Source organism: Camelus dromedarius, chromosome 6 (genome assembly GCF_036321535.1).
Source record: "Camelus dromedarius isolate mCamDro1 chromosome 6, mCamDro1.pat, whole genome shotgun sequence".
NCBI lineage: Eukaryota > Metazoa > Chordata > Mammalia > Artiodactyla > Camelidae > Camelus > Camelus dromedarius.
In genome coordinates, this window is record NC_087441.1 from 31161784 (window position 1) to 31178840 (window position 17057).

Consider the following 17057-nt stretch of genomic DNA (forward strand, 5'->3'; position numbering starts at 1 on the left):
GTTTAAAACTGCTCTTGATTCATGACAACTTAAGTTCACAGACAGTGAAATTTGAAAATTTTTATATCTAAGCTTTAAAATTAAGTAAAACTTATTCTATTCCAACATTTGAAATTGATAATATAATTTTAAAGTAAATATAAATTTGTGTCAGTGGCATATGGTTGGACACTAAAATGACTATCAAAATGGAATTTGGCAAACCTAAATGTTCAGTTTCATTTGAAAAATATATTGGAATTATATTGATTTGTTAATATGCATAAATTACATTCTTTAAGGCATAATCTTATCTGAAATGATGTTGAATTTTTTTTTCTATAAAAACTTTGGAATCATTTCCAAATCAATTTTGGAAAAGAATTGACACTTCATCTACTGTATACTTTAGCTCCTAGGTTACCTTTAAGCCATACTCTGCACATTTGAGTTACCCTTTCAGTGTAATTAAACTTTATATTTTAAAAAATGAGCATCAAAATATTTGAAGTTCAAAAATGTCAAAGAGTTTTAAAAGTTTAGTGCATTTCTGTGTTTGTGCTTGAATGGAACACATTTTCCCCCTAAAACTTAGCTCAAACAGGCCTTATTTTAGAAAAAGTTTCCCTAAAGTAGGTACATTAAAAACAAGCAAGACAAGCTCAGATAAGAGTAATTTCAGTTTTATTATTTTCAAAAGCTGTAGAGGAAAATAAGTGCCAGAAAATTTTTTGTGTTGTTTACTTAAGTGGACAAGTTCCAAAATGTGGACATTTTTGTACAGTGACACACATTTTCACATCTATTTTAGAGTGTTAGTTCACACTTAAAATTTTCTAACATATTTGTTAAATACCGACCTTGACTGTGCAATACAAAGGTTAAAAAAAAGTAGAGCTGTCATATGCTGTTAGATATAATCATGTAAATATAGATTATTCATACGCTTTCTTCATTTTATATATATAAAGAAGTGACTAAGCCATAGATTAAGTAAAAATTGTATTTTTTATTGACTGCTAGATTTTCAAGTGTGATTTTCAATGTGAAATGGACATTTTGGTTAGAGTCATTAATTACTTAAATTCATTGTAATAGGTACTAATTATTGACAAATTATTTAGCACTGAAAAACATTTATTAAAGGAAGAGAAAATAAAAAGCTTTTGCCTTAAGTGTAGAAGTTTGTACTTTTGTATATTATGATACTAATAAATATTGTTAGGCACTGCTAAATGACTGATGGGTAAATACTGAGAATGGGAGAGAAGGTAACTTCAAGTAATGTTAAAAGAAATCTAAAACAATATTTTTAGAAATGTCTATCTTTGATGCAATATCCAAGATCTTGAATTTTAATATTTTACATTTTAATTGGGACATCTACTTTGTTTTACTCCTAATAAATATTTGGAATCCTTGCACCTTTTTGAAACTTAAGATTTTAGCAAAAGCCATGAGATGAAATTTATTTAAATGAAACAAAGCTTTTTCACATGAAATAACATTTTTAAATGGCAGTAGACTCATTATTTGAGAAGATTTTGTTGTTATTTTAAAGAAAAATAATTTATTAGGACGTGGGGAAGGTTTCCACTAATCTATGTAATGAAATTAATTCTGATTTTCCAGGTTCGTGTGATTAGGTCTAAAGAGTTTTACTCTAGGTTAGAAGGGTTGGTTTTAGTGATTCAGCACTTGTGTCAGTTGAGGAAAGAACACCTGCCCCATAAACGATGTGTGAATTCTAACCACAGACCAAAGTACTTTTTTTTAAACTTCTCTGTTGACATCAGGAAAAGCCTAAAACATATTTAAAACATTTTTTCCCAGAACTCGTGAAATCAAATCATGTGAGTTTTGAATTAACTGTTCATTGGATACCACTCTGATTTTGAATATTAGTAAAATAGTTACTAATTTAAATATATTCCTATTTAAATACAGTGTATTATTTATACCACTAATTTAAAAAGTCAGCAATGATTTAGGATGTTCAAATAGTTTATAGACTCTTGACAATAATATAAATTTCAATTTGTGTTAGAACAGGCACAGGCTGGCTCTTTCCTTTCCTCCCTCCCTTCCATTCGCCTCTGTATTTTAGTTAAATGAGATTTGATGCATTTGCAGATGCTCTTTGACAGTAATGTACTTTCAGTACCCATTATGTGCTCTAGTAAAACCTGGCTGAGGGGAGCATATAAAATAAGACCCATTACTATCAAGTTTTTCATTCAAAGAAAGGGCAAATAAGAGGACAATAATAGAGATGGCATAAAAAAAAAAAATTCAGTTCAACTGTATGCTCATTGCATGCTTTGAAACATCAGGAGAACGAGGTAGCTGTGACCCTAGTGACTGGGCTAGGAGCGGGCTCCGGGGTCTGGTGCATCTCAGGGCCGCTCGAGGAGGGTTAAAGCAGGCGTACCTCCTGTCAGCTGGTCGGAAAATATGCTCCAGTGGAACCGACCTAGAGAGGGCGGGCTGTAAATTCTGGAAGGCCAGCTTAGCAAGACACGCGAATCAGAAACCCAGTGGGAATCTCCAGCCCTGAAAGGCTGTGTGGTTGCAATGCAGCCACCCCCACTTCTGCCTCCCCGCGCTCTCACCACCCAGGCCTTTCCAAGTACATCAGAGTCACGACAGCAGAAGCAGCTAACGGCCTCAGTGATCCATTTCCTTTCTTTTTTTTCTCTACAGCCTGTCCTCTAATAATTTTTTTTTTAAAGCAATTTTCTACATTTCTAGTAAATCCTTTTTTTTTTTTTTAGAGTAAGACAGCAATCTGGATCAACACAATTAACCTCCTCTTGTTATAGAGGCAGAGACTGATCCATAAAGTTTTTGTGCAGTTATTCCATCCACTGATTATTAAAAAAGGGAGGAAGAAAACTTTGTTTTTCAAATAACAGTATCAGCAGTTATCTTTTTTACTGATGCTTGTATAGAAGGAAACAAACAAGTAATCAAATGATTAAATAACTCTCCAAGAATATCCATTTATTCAGCCAACACTGAGTGGCTACTCAATACCTGGCAGTAGGCAGGATGCTGAATTCACAGCAACAAAGCTCATCAAGTCATCGTAGCTCTCTCGAAGAAGTCATGGCCTCCTCTTGAAGCCAGACGTAATAGCGACAAAGGTGTGTTGTGTAGTGCTTCTACACTACAAATGCTCGACAGGTTATGTGATCACTTCTGGATTAATACATGATACAGTTTTTGTCAACTACTAAATAGAACATCTGAATTTTCTGGTAATATAGCTAAGGAAATTTTTTTTAGTATACAGATAACATTACTTTGAAGATGACTTTTTTTAAAGATGACATTTAGTAAACTGCTACTTGCAGCATGCTTTAAAGCTTAAATGAGTATTTTAAACCACTAAAGATAGAAGTAAGAGTGGAAATTTTAATTTCTGCTTTAAGAACATTCTCTTCTTGCTTGGAACAATAAGTCATTCATTTGCAAGTTCTCATTAAAATTTTGACAGTGAAATTATCTACTGATAGATGCCATTCATCTGACAAGTGACCTGCAGCATTGTATATTTACTGTTGGGCTTCATCTAGTTGTTTTTCTAATTTAGATTCCTTTAAAAAACAAAGCAGAGTCATTCAAGGGGGCATCATGTTTTTAAAAACCACAGGCTCAATGCTCAGTGAAACTTAGCAGCTCCTATTTATTAAAATAAACCCATTGATGAATATTAACTTCATCCTATTCATTAAGAGTAACTGAAACAAAAAAATCATGCCAGACTTTCTGGAGAAAATGACTTTTGTTACCAACTGAACAGAATTGGTTTGGTATTCTCCATTATTGGGTTTTTGGGGGAGTAGATATTGGTAGCCTTCAATCCTTGTAAGTACATGGTCTTAGACAATGAAATTTTGTCAAATGTAAAACGTTTATTAGAAATCATGGGTAAAAGAGTTGTATGACCTGTGCTTCAGCTTGTAATCCGAGCTATTTGTCTTTTTAGATGCTCTGATAGCACCTTGCATGAAAGGTTCATCTCATAGTTCTGCAGCAGTATCCTAGCTGCAGGACACAGCTGCCCTTCTAGTTAGATGACAAAACTGCTTTGAATCAGCTGCTGAAGCAGGACTGTGAAGCCTAGGACCCATATTGGGCTCACTAGGTTCTCATACGCCTTTGCAGAAGTGCCTCTGTTACATTTGAAACTAATCAACACATTTTGAACACCATGCATTTCACCAATAAAGTGATCTTAAAACTTATATCCATTGTTCTAATTAAGAAAACTATTAATAGATAAGTGTGGCTGACACAAGTGTAGTTGTTTTAAGAATACGAACTTCTGATTAATCTTTTTTGTATTAACTAGTCACTCAGAGTTTATATTTCTGATTAGTGTACTTCAGATGTTAACGTTTTCCTCATCCTTTCCCCAGGGCTAGAGGTTACAACTACTGAACACCTCCGTATGTACCTCATTGTCTGTGCTAAATTATTTTAAGTAAATTACATGCACATTGTAATATTAAACATTTACTTTCACGCATATCCCAGATACTCTATTCTCACTCTCATTGGAGTAGATCTGTCCAGAGTTGCTTTTGTTTTGTCTTTATTCGTGTGATTTTAACTAACTCCCAAATTTTTATGGATTCCCAGGTTCACATATGCAGTCCTGACTTCCTTTTACCTGTTTAATGATTTGTAACAGTATTTCTCAAAACTAAGTAAACATTGGGATCTACTAGGGAACTTTAAAAAAAGAAAACATAATCCTGAATTCTACCCTGGAGAATCTGATTTCGAGTTTCTGGAGTAGAGCCCAAGAATCTATATTTTTAAATTTCCCCCAATTAATTCTGGTGCAGCTTGCTGGCAAACAGCTGTTGAAGAAGTAATAGATAGGACCACCTCTGCTTAAGGGTGACCATTTGACATTAGAAACAATGTAGCAGAAACTGAGCTTGGTGTTTCCTCCCCAGCTTTTCCACGTTAGTACACCAGGTTTCTCTTAGTGCTCTAGCATTGTGGTCTGGAAATCATCTTGGTCACATTTTTCTACTTTTCTTTCACCAGTTCCTGGAGGGTCATTTCAGTGTCTGCAGTTACCATGCTATTCAGACTCGCCTTGCAGCATACTCATACCACCACTGCACTTGCTAACACATCTCCTCGCCCCTCCTGCCTTTTGTTACCCTGCAAGCAGCTTTTAGAAGAACTTTCTTAGAACAATAGCAATATATTGCCTACAGTTCAAATCCATTCTTTTAAAGTTTTCTCTGACCATTGACTTTTTTATTTTATATTCAGACCATGTTGGAAAGACATCTGATGTCAGATAATTCTTTAATACATGTTAATTTGTTTAAATCTGAAAAGTGATATTTTTACATTCTGGAATACCTGTCCCATTGATATTAATAATCGGCCTTCCAGATCGACCCCATTTGGCCATAATCATACATCACGTACTACATATGTAAGAGATTCTACTTTAAGTTGTTTCTTGCTGACTTCATTAACATGAGAGGACAATCAAGGTGTTGTAAGGATGCCCAAATTACCAAAGTTCTGAAGCACTTAACGAATAGGAAAACCTAGGCTCTCTTACAAGCTTCCTTTTCTTTTTAGTAGAAAAAGGAAATGCTGTTCACTACAGTAGCCACTAGCCATTATGTGGCCATTTAAAATTTAATAAATTAAAGTAAATGCGTTTTTAAATTGAGTTCCCCATTTTAACATCAGCTACATTTCAGGTGCTCATGAGCCCCATGTGGCTATTAGCTACAATGTTGGACAGCTCAAATTATGATATGTCCATCCTTGTAGAAAGGTCTAATGGACAGTGCTGCTCTGGAGTCCCTCTGGGAGTCCCAATGGTAGGAAGAGGCTCTCATCTTCTCCAGTATCAGTATAACCCACTGTTTCTGTCTCTCCCATCATGACTGACTCCCATAAGGATTTGCTGCAGTTTGGGGGTTATACATTTTCCTCAGGCTGCCTCCACTGCTCCTCATCCACATGTGTTCTTGTGTTTGGCTCAGGTTTTCTCAGTCTGTCACTGGTGTGAGAAGTTGCCCTGCAGCACACACAAACACACATTTATTTAAGTTAAACCCTTTCTTTTGAGATGACTGTGGACCCACACAATTATATGCCACAATATAGAGAAATCCCATGTCTCCTTCACCCGGTTTCCCTCAGCTGTAACACCTTATAAAACTATAGTATAGCCAGGATATTGGCATTGATACAGTCAAGATACAGAGCATTTACAAACATTACCGAAAAATATTTGGTTCCACAACCACCTACACCTGGGAAGGCTGAGTAGAGACTAGAATCTCATCCTCCGGAGTGTAATAAGATACTCATCCACCCTTTGCTGAGGTGGTGTCAGAAAAGGCCGAGATGAGAGATGGGACTTGCATCTTTTTGAGCTAATAAGCCCCCACCTTCTGTCAGGGAAACCAGTTGGGGAATCTGGACTTCCAACCCCATTCAGCATTACTACAGTGTACTTTCTTCTCCCTCCAGTGGTGCTGTCAGAGAACACTCAGTGAAAAATTAGGACTTCCACTATTGCCTAATGAGGCACCACCCCACCAGAAAGTGTAACTGGAGGCCACGTGTGCAAGAGAGATGAGACACTAGTATCCCTCCCATCAAGGGTGGTATCAGTGAAAGCCTGGTGAGGAGCCAGTGCTCCCACTCTGTTCAGCAGCAAGGAGGATCCTCTCCCCAGGTGTCAGCAGAGGCTGAAAGGGGAACCTGGGCTTCTAATCCCAGCAGACAATAATGAGGCAGTGCACCCCCGTTCCCTGCTGGAGAAGCAAAAATCAGAAACCAAGTCATTTCGGTGAAGTTTGACTTGAGTAGAGTGATTATTGTTAAAAAGTTTTCTGTTTTACTAGGCTGTTCCTTTCCTGACTTTTTGGCCAGAGAGAACAGGATTTATTGGAGCTTTTTTTGTCTATACACATTGGCATTTCTAGATTGCCAGCATCTTTACCTTTAAGTCTGGAATATATAAGGTTAGGAAAATGTGTGCCTACTCCATCTTCCCAGAAACAGAAATCCAAATCTAAATTTTTAAAAAGAACTTTACTGTAAACTTGGATTAATATGGCTGGCACTTAATATTTATTTGTTGAATAGGTTAATAAATAAGTATAGTACTGTTGTACTATTCATGGGGGTTAGAAGCCCAGGCCCTTTCTCCTAGTGCATGCAACTTCTTTCATAGTAATTATCATTTTGTAATCATATATTTGTATGATTCTTTCATTAATACCTTTTGTTTCAGTATGTTAAATGTTTCATGAAGATTAAGGACCACGTATAAATTGGTCACCATTGTATCAGTAGTACTTATCATAGTTCTTTTCTTTGGCACATAACATGCATTCAGTTAATGTTGAATAGATTAATGTGGAACCACAGATACAGAAAGCTGACTATAAAGTATAGGCAGTTTTTTGATGCCTGGAAGGTAGGCACCCTAACCCCAGTGATGTTCAATGGTCCACTGTATTTGTTTGGTTGGGGTGCAAAGACAAGGTAACTTGCAGCCAGATGCCACCAGGCAAAGCCACCAGTCATCCCAGACATATCTGAGTTGGTCATCTCAAGGAAGAAGGAGTTCAATATGTTGGAGTACTTGAAACCCATTTGTGGCAAACCAAGGTTTATTGATAAAAGTTGGGGGAAAATGACCTTTAATGTATCTTTATTCCCAGTCCAAGAACATCTTCTCAAGTTTCTATTTTCACTTCCATCATTTTTGCCTTCTTAGGATGATAGACAAAGAAAATATCAATTTCTTTTATTCAGGCAAATCACCATCCTCATCCATAAGAAACCATTTATCTTTCATCTTGACCGAGGAAATCATACCAGTTTATATTATACTGAATTATTTAGTCTTAAACAATATCATATGAAATAATAATAATGACATTAACTATGGCTAATATTTATTGAGCCCTAAATAGATGCCAGATTTTGGCCATGCACTTAAAAATGATCTACTTTGATTCTCAAAGCAACTATCTGAGTTAAAATTACTATCCTCATTTTAAAGATAAAGAAATTGAGGCACCATCCCCATTTTACAAATGAAGACATTGCCTGAAGTCACATATTTATTAAATGTGGACCTTGGTTTTGAAACTGACTCTGGAGAAGGTATTCTTATCTGTGATTTTTACCTACTTAAATGCCTACGAATGAATGGAGAGAAATGTGTGTGGGGGGGTGTATGTTAACAGTTGTATCTCTTTAGGGAGATAAAGTTCAACCCTGAAATTTCATCTTGCAGTCTCAACCTCAGCAACAGACCTCCTGTCTTTGGTGTTTCAAATAAAAATGTACATTTTTTTCTTCATAAGACAATGTAGTTTTATAGACACATACAGCCTAATGTAAATTATGAAATATACATGCCTTTTCCTCACCTTTTGGATCAGAGATCATTAGCTGTCCCCCTAACTATATCCGTTCTCTCTAACTTCTGTTGTAGTGGAGATTTCAGCTGTGAACACAGCTGCCCAGCTAAAGATGTTGTACAGCCCTTGTGAAGCTTAAAGTGGCCACCTGATTAAGTTTTGGCCAATGGGTTGGGACAGTATTTGACATGTGAAATTTCTGTTGCATGCCACTGATACAAAAGGAGTGTTTTCTTCTCTTCATCTCTCTTACTAGCTTAGAACATCTCTGACAGGCACTATCGAATCTCTTCTGGAACGGTCAAGGGCATGTGTGTTTTTGAGAGGCATGATACCTTGTTGCACAACTCCAAGAATGCCTTTGACATCCATGTAAGCTGTGCTTCAAGCATTTTTATAATGGACAACCTGTGCTGTAAGCAGTGACCCAGAACATATTTCAGTTGTTTGCCAGATTGATTTGTTATAGAGCACAACTGGTGACAGCTGTCTTCAAACATTTTAAGGCTGCTCTGTAGAAGAATTAAATAGTTGCTTTCTGTATGATTTCAAGGGCTAAAAATAGTTCTAATGTGTATATCCTATAGGAACACATATTATACCTGATAAAATGCAGAGCTTTTTAACAGTAAGAATTACCCAAAAGTAGAGTAGGTCACCTTAAAATAATTGGAATTCCATCAGAGAAAGTGTTCAAATACAGTTTGGACAACCAGTAGGTAGAGATATTATATAGAGATGTAGCCATTTTAATATGTTCATAGGAAAAGATGGTATTTAAGCTCCTGACACTAAGACTCAGTGATTCAAGAGATCATTAGAATTAATGGCACTTTGCTTAGAAATATAAATGAAGTTGAAAGTCATCTGACAGCTGCCACTGGGCTATATAAAGTTGTGATTATTATCAGGTTAGATGTTTTATGCCTCAATTCAGACAGCTGCCTGGGAAAAAATGATGGATTGAAGGAGTCTATACTCTTCTGCCAGATTTCTTTTAACTAAACCTTTGAGAGTACATTAGCCCAATCTGAGGATTAAAACCTTTACAAATAAATATCACCCAAGGGGGCTTAAAGAAAGCAAGAAAAGTCATAGAATAAGACTGGGCTGGGAATAATTTATACCTGGCATACCGTCTTCAATTGATGGATAGTCACTTGAACTTTAAGTTGAAGAGGATGATTTGACCTCATCTGGATTCAGCTGGAAATGTGCCATGGATGATTACTGATGGAAGGGAAAAATGGTATAATATAGTTTAGATATTTGCCATCTCTCTCATGGAGAATATCTGGCATGCTAGTTAGATAGAACTCACAAAATTCATCTCCTAGGGAATTTCACCTGCTCCTGGATTTGGAACTTTGCTGTGTAAATTCATCAACTCCAGGCTCAATTAGGTTCAAGCATTGCCTCATACAACGCAGAGGGGTATAATGTACAAATCAGAATGCCAATGCAATAATTTGTAATTAGAACTATTACTGTCAAGTTGAGTAAAATTCCTTTGTCTTTTAGTCAGGGCACCTAGGCTGCTGTTGACATTGAAATAGATGAGTTAATAATACTGATTAGGACTTTGTGTATTAGATTATAACTTTCCTTTTTCCAGTGTGTTCAGATTTTATTCTAACTCTTTCCTGAGACTACACCCTGATTCCTTGCACTGAATGTGGTCATATTTTTGTACTTAACAGTTTAGAGAAGTGCTTCTCAAACTATCTGTAGTGAAGGTCTAATTTATTTTCTTTTCCCAATCCATTATAGACTGGTACTTCAATAAAATGCAATACAAATTAACTGTTATAAAAATAAATTTTAAAAAATAAAAAGAAAATTCAAGCATATTTTTATTATCTAATTCAATGAACATAAAATAACTTCAGTCTTCATATTTCATAAACAGAATGGTTAATTAAGTGATCAGTGCTAGTGAACTTAGGAAAAATTTATAATATAGTAAAGTTTTATTTTTTATGCATTGCATTATAGTGCATTGGAGCCCATGTATAATCAATTCAATCAGCATATTTATATTCATTAAATGGGATATGGAGAACAAGTTTATGATTTTAAATGGTTATAAAGGTCTGCAGTAGCTTTATTTAACATTTAGGATATAAAACATAGGCAAGTATATTAAAGTATATAAAATGTACTTGAAACCAAGTCATTCCTAAACTCTCAATGCACCATTGTTCACATAAGAAATTATAACATTATTTATAATGGTATTTTGAGAGTTAAAATTTGGGTGAAATGTGGGGAATATTTGATCAATAATAGTGTTGAGACATGTGGAACTGCCAGTTTGATCCACCATCATCAGGTTTTATAGGTATGTAGGGGGATATTTATTTCACATATCCCAAGTCCCTTTACTTGTTAACACAAAGAGCCACGACGACTTCTGTCATAACACCAACTTGCAAACCCTCTCACCACAGTTTTATTTAATCTATTAAATTGATCGTACTAGTAAACAAACATCAAGTTTTTAGCTGGTGAATGAAACTGTGAATCTTTCTCAACCCCTAAAACTTAGTCATTTAAATGCCACACTCTTTACTCAGAATGGTTGAAAAATTGGACACTTTGTGGTTTCTGGCCTCACTACTATTTTAATCTGCTTTATTGACTCTTAGGCTCCAGCCTTTTCAACCCATTGTGGCTTTTATTGCTTCCCTACGTCTAGACTTAGACTCACCGACATTCACTGTAATTTCTAGAACATTCCTGTCTGCAAGCTTGATTTCTCAGATGACACTTAAACACCCAATGAACAAGAAAACCCTCATATCCTTAGAAGTAAGAGAGATTATGCCTTAGCTGTACCTGGTGTTGGCCTTCATTTTCCTTAATACTTGGTGCCACTGTTTGCCCTTCTTATATTGATATTTTGGCAAAGGGGAAGAGAGTCTCTGTGACCTTGAAAGAGCATTTCCTATCAATATTCAGATGTATCTCTCAGTGGTGTATCCAGTACCAGCTAGAATTCATCCCTAGCAAGCTTGCTATTTCGTGCTTATTTATTTACAAACTGCATTCAAATATCATGTTCATCTGTTTTTAGATATATTCTTCATGTAGTGAGTGGGAATGACTTTGTCTTTGCTTTACAGGGGATGGAGACAGTCTCTTTATATGGACGACTGACCATGTAATAATAATAATAACAACAACAACAACAATAGTAAATAATCACAACTGTTTATGAGGAACAGCAAGCTCAATCTGATATGGTTCTTTTATTTTCTTTGAAGTACAGTCAATTATAATGTGTTAATTTCCAGTATACAGGACAATGTCCCAGTCATGCATATACATACATATATTTGTCTTCATATTCTTTTTCATTAAAGATTATTGCAAGGTATTGAATATAGTTTCCTGTGCTAGACAGAAGAAACTAGTTTTTTTAATCTATTTTTTATATAGTGGCTAACATTTGCAAATCTCAAACTCCCAAATTTATCCATTCCCACCCCCTTTCCCCAGTAACCATAAGATTATTTACTATGTATGTGAGTCTGTTTCTGTTGTATAGATGTGTTTCTCTATACGCTGTCTTACAATATTAATCCTTTACAGAGTAAATTCCTAACTCCTCCAAACCTTTCTCAGATCATTTTATGAGCCTCACCCTCAAGTCTAGCAACATAAAAATGGTAAACATAATGGAAAAGTGGCAGAAATTCATATTATAGAATTACCCGCTCTTAATGTTCATTGCCTAGGGAATTCACAAGGTGGCCAGCTAATCTCACATATGCTTGTGCATTTGATATTGGACATACCAAATGATGATATAACCCATGCCAAAGCCTTGTGCTGACCATGCTTTAAACTGCTGATGTAGAAGGACTTGTACTATATTCATAATAATTTATTGTCATTTTACAGTAAAGCTAAGTTATAATTTAACATTCACTAAGTATCTACTAGTTGACAAAAACTGTATCAGCTGTGTGTTTGTGAAGAATATATAAATATGGTTAAGGTGATGTTTCATCTCTAGGGACTCAATAAATTCTAAGATATTCATAATATTAATGGTCAGAAAATAATATCCTAATAGCAGGATGGGATAATAATCATATAAGGGCTATATACATGCAAAGTACTATTAGAGCACAGAGGAAAGAAATCTTACTTAGATGTGGAATAAAGAAAGGCTTTGAAGAAGACAATTAATATGAGTTGAATCTTTAGGATTGTTTGAACTTTGACAGGCTGATGAGAGGATAAGTGGCTGGAGTTGGGGTATTGGGAGTGAAGGGCATGAGTACCTGTTGAGTAAAGTGAAAAAAGCCTTCAAATGATGTGAGTTTTCTCTTCCCTGACTGCCACACATTTTTAACTTTGTAGAGGAAATGGAAGAAAATCTATGGAACCAATTGTTTTGGCTTTTTTGAAGTGATCACAGCATTGCTTATATGAATTGTCAAATAAGGGATGGGCTCATAAAAGGATATTAATGTGTCATTTTTATTGAGCAAAGTAGCATTACAGAAAAGGTGATTTCAAAGGCACACGGCTCTTTCATTACAGCCTTCAGGGGCAATGTTTGATCACTGAAAACAGGCTGCTTTGTTCCAGCTTTCTCTGATGTTTGGCATTATCCTGAATACATATGCTCTGACTTGGAAAGAATCAGTCTGTAAAGATTTAATAGATTCAAGATTTGCATATTTAAAATACATGTCTTGTGGTTAAAAATGAAATGAAAACTATTTTTATATCTATGTATACACAAACACATAGTTCAGACACTCAGCAAATTTTAAAAAGGCAATTAAGCATATTATATGCGCTTGTTCTGAGATTATGAAAGTTGGCTGTTTTGTAAATTAACCATTTTATATTTTCACTGAGGAAAAATGTATTTTAAGAGACATTATAATGATAATAAAGTACAAGAACTCTTCAAATTTCAGGGATTTGAGACTTTCTATATGTTCTTGTCACCTTTCATGGACATAACTTTCTACAGTTGGGTGTCACTGACCTCTCTCTTTATTAAAAATGAATTAACAGCTTTCTTGCTTGGAGAAAATTGGAAGTCACAAAGAATTAAAGATAAGTGTTAAAGACTAAAATTTCCTTAAATGTCTGGAAAAAAAGTGATTTTTTTTTTCTCAAAAGGAGAGGGATCCTTAGAAAGAGACCTGAAGTGTCAAAAGCTTTTTGTGTGGTGACTAAAATGCACAAGATTTTCTCTTAGAAGTCTCTGGCTTCTATTCCTTGTGAATTGATACGTAATCTCACAGAAGCCCATCTTTTAATTTTGAATTCCAATGGAATCTTTGAAAGAAAAATGGCATTCCAAACAAGTCAGTTTGCTATACATTACATCTACAATTAGATATTCGCGTTGAAATTAAGCTAAACAGACTTCAGTTGAAATGTGACTCTGGTAAAATCTTAACATGTCATTTTGCTCTCTAAAATCCTTCCCTTTCCCTACTTACAACATCCTCTACTTCAGTGATACTGAGTGCTTCCTCTTCATGACATGCCCTTTCTTCTCTGGTGAGTTTTGAAACAATCTCAGAAACAGAGACTTTTTTCCATTATACATTTGTTGCCTAGACCAGTGCTTTCCAAACCTTAATGTACTTATGAATCATCTGGGGAACTTGTTAAAAATGCAGGTTCTGATTCAGCAGGTCTAGGGTCTGGCCAAGATCCTAACAAGCTCCCAGGTGATGCAGTAGACCACACTTTGGATAGCAAGCACCTAGGTACATACGACTTCTCATTAAATTGGTATTAGTTCCTGGACCCTGATAACTGACAATTTAAGTGCTCTGTCTCTGAGGATGCTTCATACTTCGATTGGCTTTTCTGTTTACTGGTGATTTTATAAAGACACTACATGATCTAGACTCCCTCTACTTCTCTAGTCTTCTTTCTTACCAGTTCCCCCTTTTTACTTTATATTTGAGACAGCAAATTATGTGATGTTTCCAAAATGTATCAGGCTCTTTCACATCTCACTGTCTTGTCAAATATTCTTTCCTTTTCTTGTCCTAACATCTTGTGATGCTTCCTTTAAAGATCGGCTCAGCTATCATCTCCTCCACAAACCTTTCCCTAATCTCTTTCCTATCTAATTGCTTAATTAAATGCCTCCAATTTACCCTACAATGCCCTGTATTTCCAATATTATAACTTTCTCATATTCTGTTGCAATTGTCTGTTGACTTTCTGTTGTCTTCAGAACAGTGTTTCTGTCGGGGAAGACATGCATTTTATCTCTGATACCTACTGCCAGTTACAGTGCCTGACACATAGTAGGTGTTCATTGAAGTTTGGGGAATGAATGAGGAAGGGAGGTTGATGTGTTGGTAGTTATGCAAGAATGTAATGTAATGGGTTTTTTTTTTCCCATGAAACTTAAAATTGAGTTGGGAGTAGTACAAACTAAAGTCATAGAAAATTAAGTACAGAATGAGATAATACTGAAGGTGTAAAATGTTAGTATGTGATTAATTGCCAAATGAGGATCATAGAAAATAACTATTCTGAGTTCACTGGAAGAAAATGTCACTGTGGATTTATTATTATTTTTAATATCCCAGTTTGTTCCATAAGGGATTTGAGATGGCTGACAACACAATGTACTAGAGTTAATGAAAGTATGAACACATGTAGCTACGGGAATAATATGAGAAAAGGAGGGAGTTGTAGATGTATATGAGGAGCAGATATACAAGCATGCTTGCAAAAATAGCCCTCATTAAATAATGGGCAGTAAGGTTTGTGTGCTAGATTTCCACTTCCACTTTTTGCCTGGGAGGCTGACTTCTGTGGAGGATCAGCAGCTCCCTGGTCCTCTGGCTTCTGGCTGGGTTTGGGCATTGGAGTGCCCTGGCAAATTATCCAACGGAGGAAGAGTGAGATCAGGACATTTACGTTTCCTTGTGCTGCCTAGAACTGTCTGTGCCTGTGTGCAAATTGCCCCTTTGTTAAAACTTCCTCAAAGTGTTCTAATTTGCATGTACCCCTCCTGCTCCCTGATGAGACTCTAATATAATCACAGAGTTGTTTAAAGCTAGATTGGATGCCAGGCTTAATAATTTTTATAACCATTAATACTATAAAAAATATTTTCAGTGCCTGCTATATATCAGGCAGGATCCTATGAGGAGGAGGTTCAGCAGAGGAAATTTCAGAAAAAACAACCAACCAACCTAAAATCTTGTGCTCATACTGTTCACACTTTAAGGTGGTAAAGAGGATATAAATCATATTGGGGTAAGGAAAAATTGACGTTTCAAACTCCACAGTTTTGCAGTGTTTATTTACAACAGCCTTTAGTTTACTGCTCCATTGTAAAGTGGTAATATGCCAGAGGTGCAATTTGAGGTTTGTTCCCTTTTTACTGGAGGTAGATCATCCAGAGCTTTTGCTTCTCCTCTTTCCTGTTGCTCATCATCCAGTTATTTCACTGCTCACTGTTCTTCCATCAGGAGATATAAAAGGAAAATAAATGGATGAAAAATCTAGCTTTATCATCTATGATAAAAGGTTTATTAGAAAGGAGACTGAAATCCTGAACCAAAATGAAGCTTTTCAGTTTGTCTGGATTGGTCTGCCCCCTATTGCCTTAAAGATATTGAGAGTTGTTTCCAGCTTGTCAAAACAAGAGATTAAATGGACAAAACGTTATATTCACGATGATGAAGAGAACCAGATCTTATAAATGCTCTTAATATGAAGCCCCAGTGTGCAATCCCTCTGTCTTTGGATGTTGGATTGTATTACAACCCTGTTTGCCGTACTTACTTAGATCATTGTTGACTCATGTAAGCTTATTCTGTGACCCAGCAAAAAAAGATCATAAATCCCGGTTGGGGAAGACTTGGCTGTAGCTTGACCTTGGAAAGATGAGCTAAAGGTGCTGAGGAAACCATAAATTCAATTTACAATAAAAACAAAAGTAAGATTGTTTACACTTTGCCCAGTGGATGAAGTGAAAATCTAATATTTTTCTTGGTACATGCTGTACATTTTGCCAAGCTTGGTTAAATTCTTGTTTAGTAGGCAGCTAAGAGAGGAACTGAATAAAAACATTTCATATGAGCCTTTTGATACCTACTTTGTTCTTCACTATTGAATTCTTTTTTAAAAGCTGTTTTTTTTTTCTCTTCTTTTTTTCAGGTTCTATTTATGAAATGTTTGGAAATGAATGCTGTTTGTCAACAGGAGAAGTGATTAAAATTACTGGCCTCAAAATTAAGACGATCATAGCTGAAATGTGTGAGCATGTTGAAGGCTGTGCGTCTCCACAACCATTTGAACTGCCTATGAATTTTCCAGGTACAGCATATTGCAGCCATTTCTCATTTGTAAAACTGTATTGTTAAATGTTACATACATCTATACAACTGAAAACAATGGGAAAGTTTTTTTCTTTAACTCTAGGGCAGTGGGTGAAAAAACCAAAATTCTTATAGTTAAATGATTTTTAAGGACTAATAGAAGGCAATTATTTTCTCCCCATTTTAGTAAACATTTATTTAGGACTTAATATTTTTGTTAACAAATATTTAGTGAGTTCCGACTATACGCACCATTAGCTGTGCTAGATGGCAGGAAATAAGAACTTAAAGGTATATTTTCATAAGTTATATT

At 35.6% G+C, this 17057-nt stretch overlaps 1 protein-coding gene across 3 annotated transcripts in view; it reads left to right on the forward strand.

The window, feature by feature from the left end:
• The window catches only part of THEMIS (thymocyte selection associated), a 164733-nt gene that overhangs the window by 19352 nt on the left and 128324 nt on the right, over nucleotides 1-17057 (forward strand). For all 3 annotated transcript variants that reach the window (XM_064486711.1, XM_010988623.3, XM_064486709.1), the window contains exon 2: nucleotides 16584-16742. In XM_064486711.1, coding sequence (XP_064342781.1) covers nucleotides 16584-16742 — 159 coding nt within the window. The remainder of the gene's footprint in view (nucleotides 1-16583; nucleotides 16743-17057) is intronic.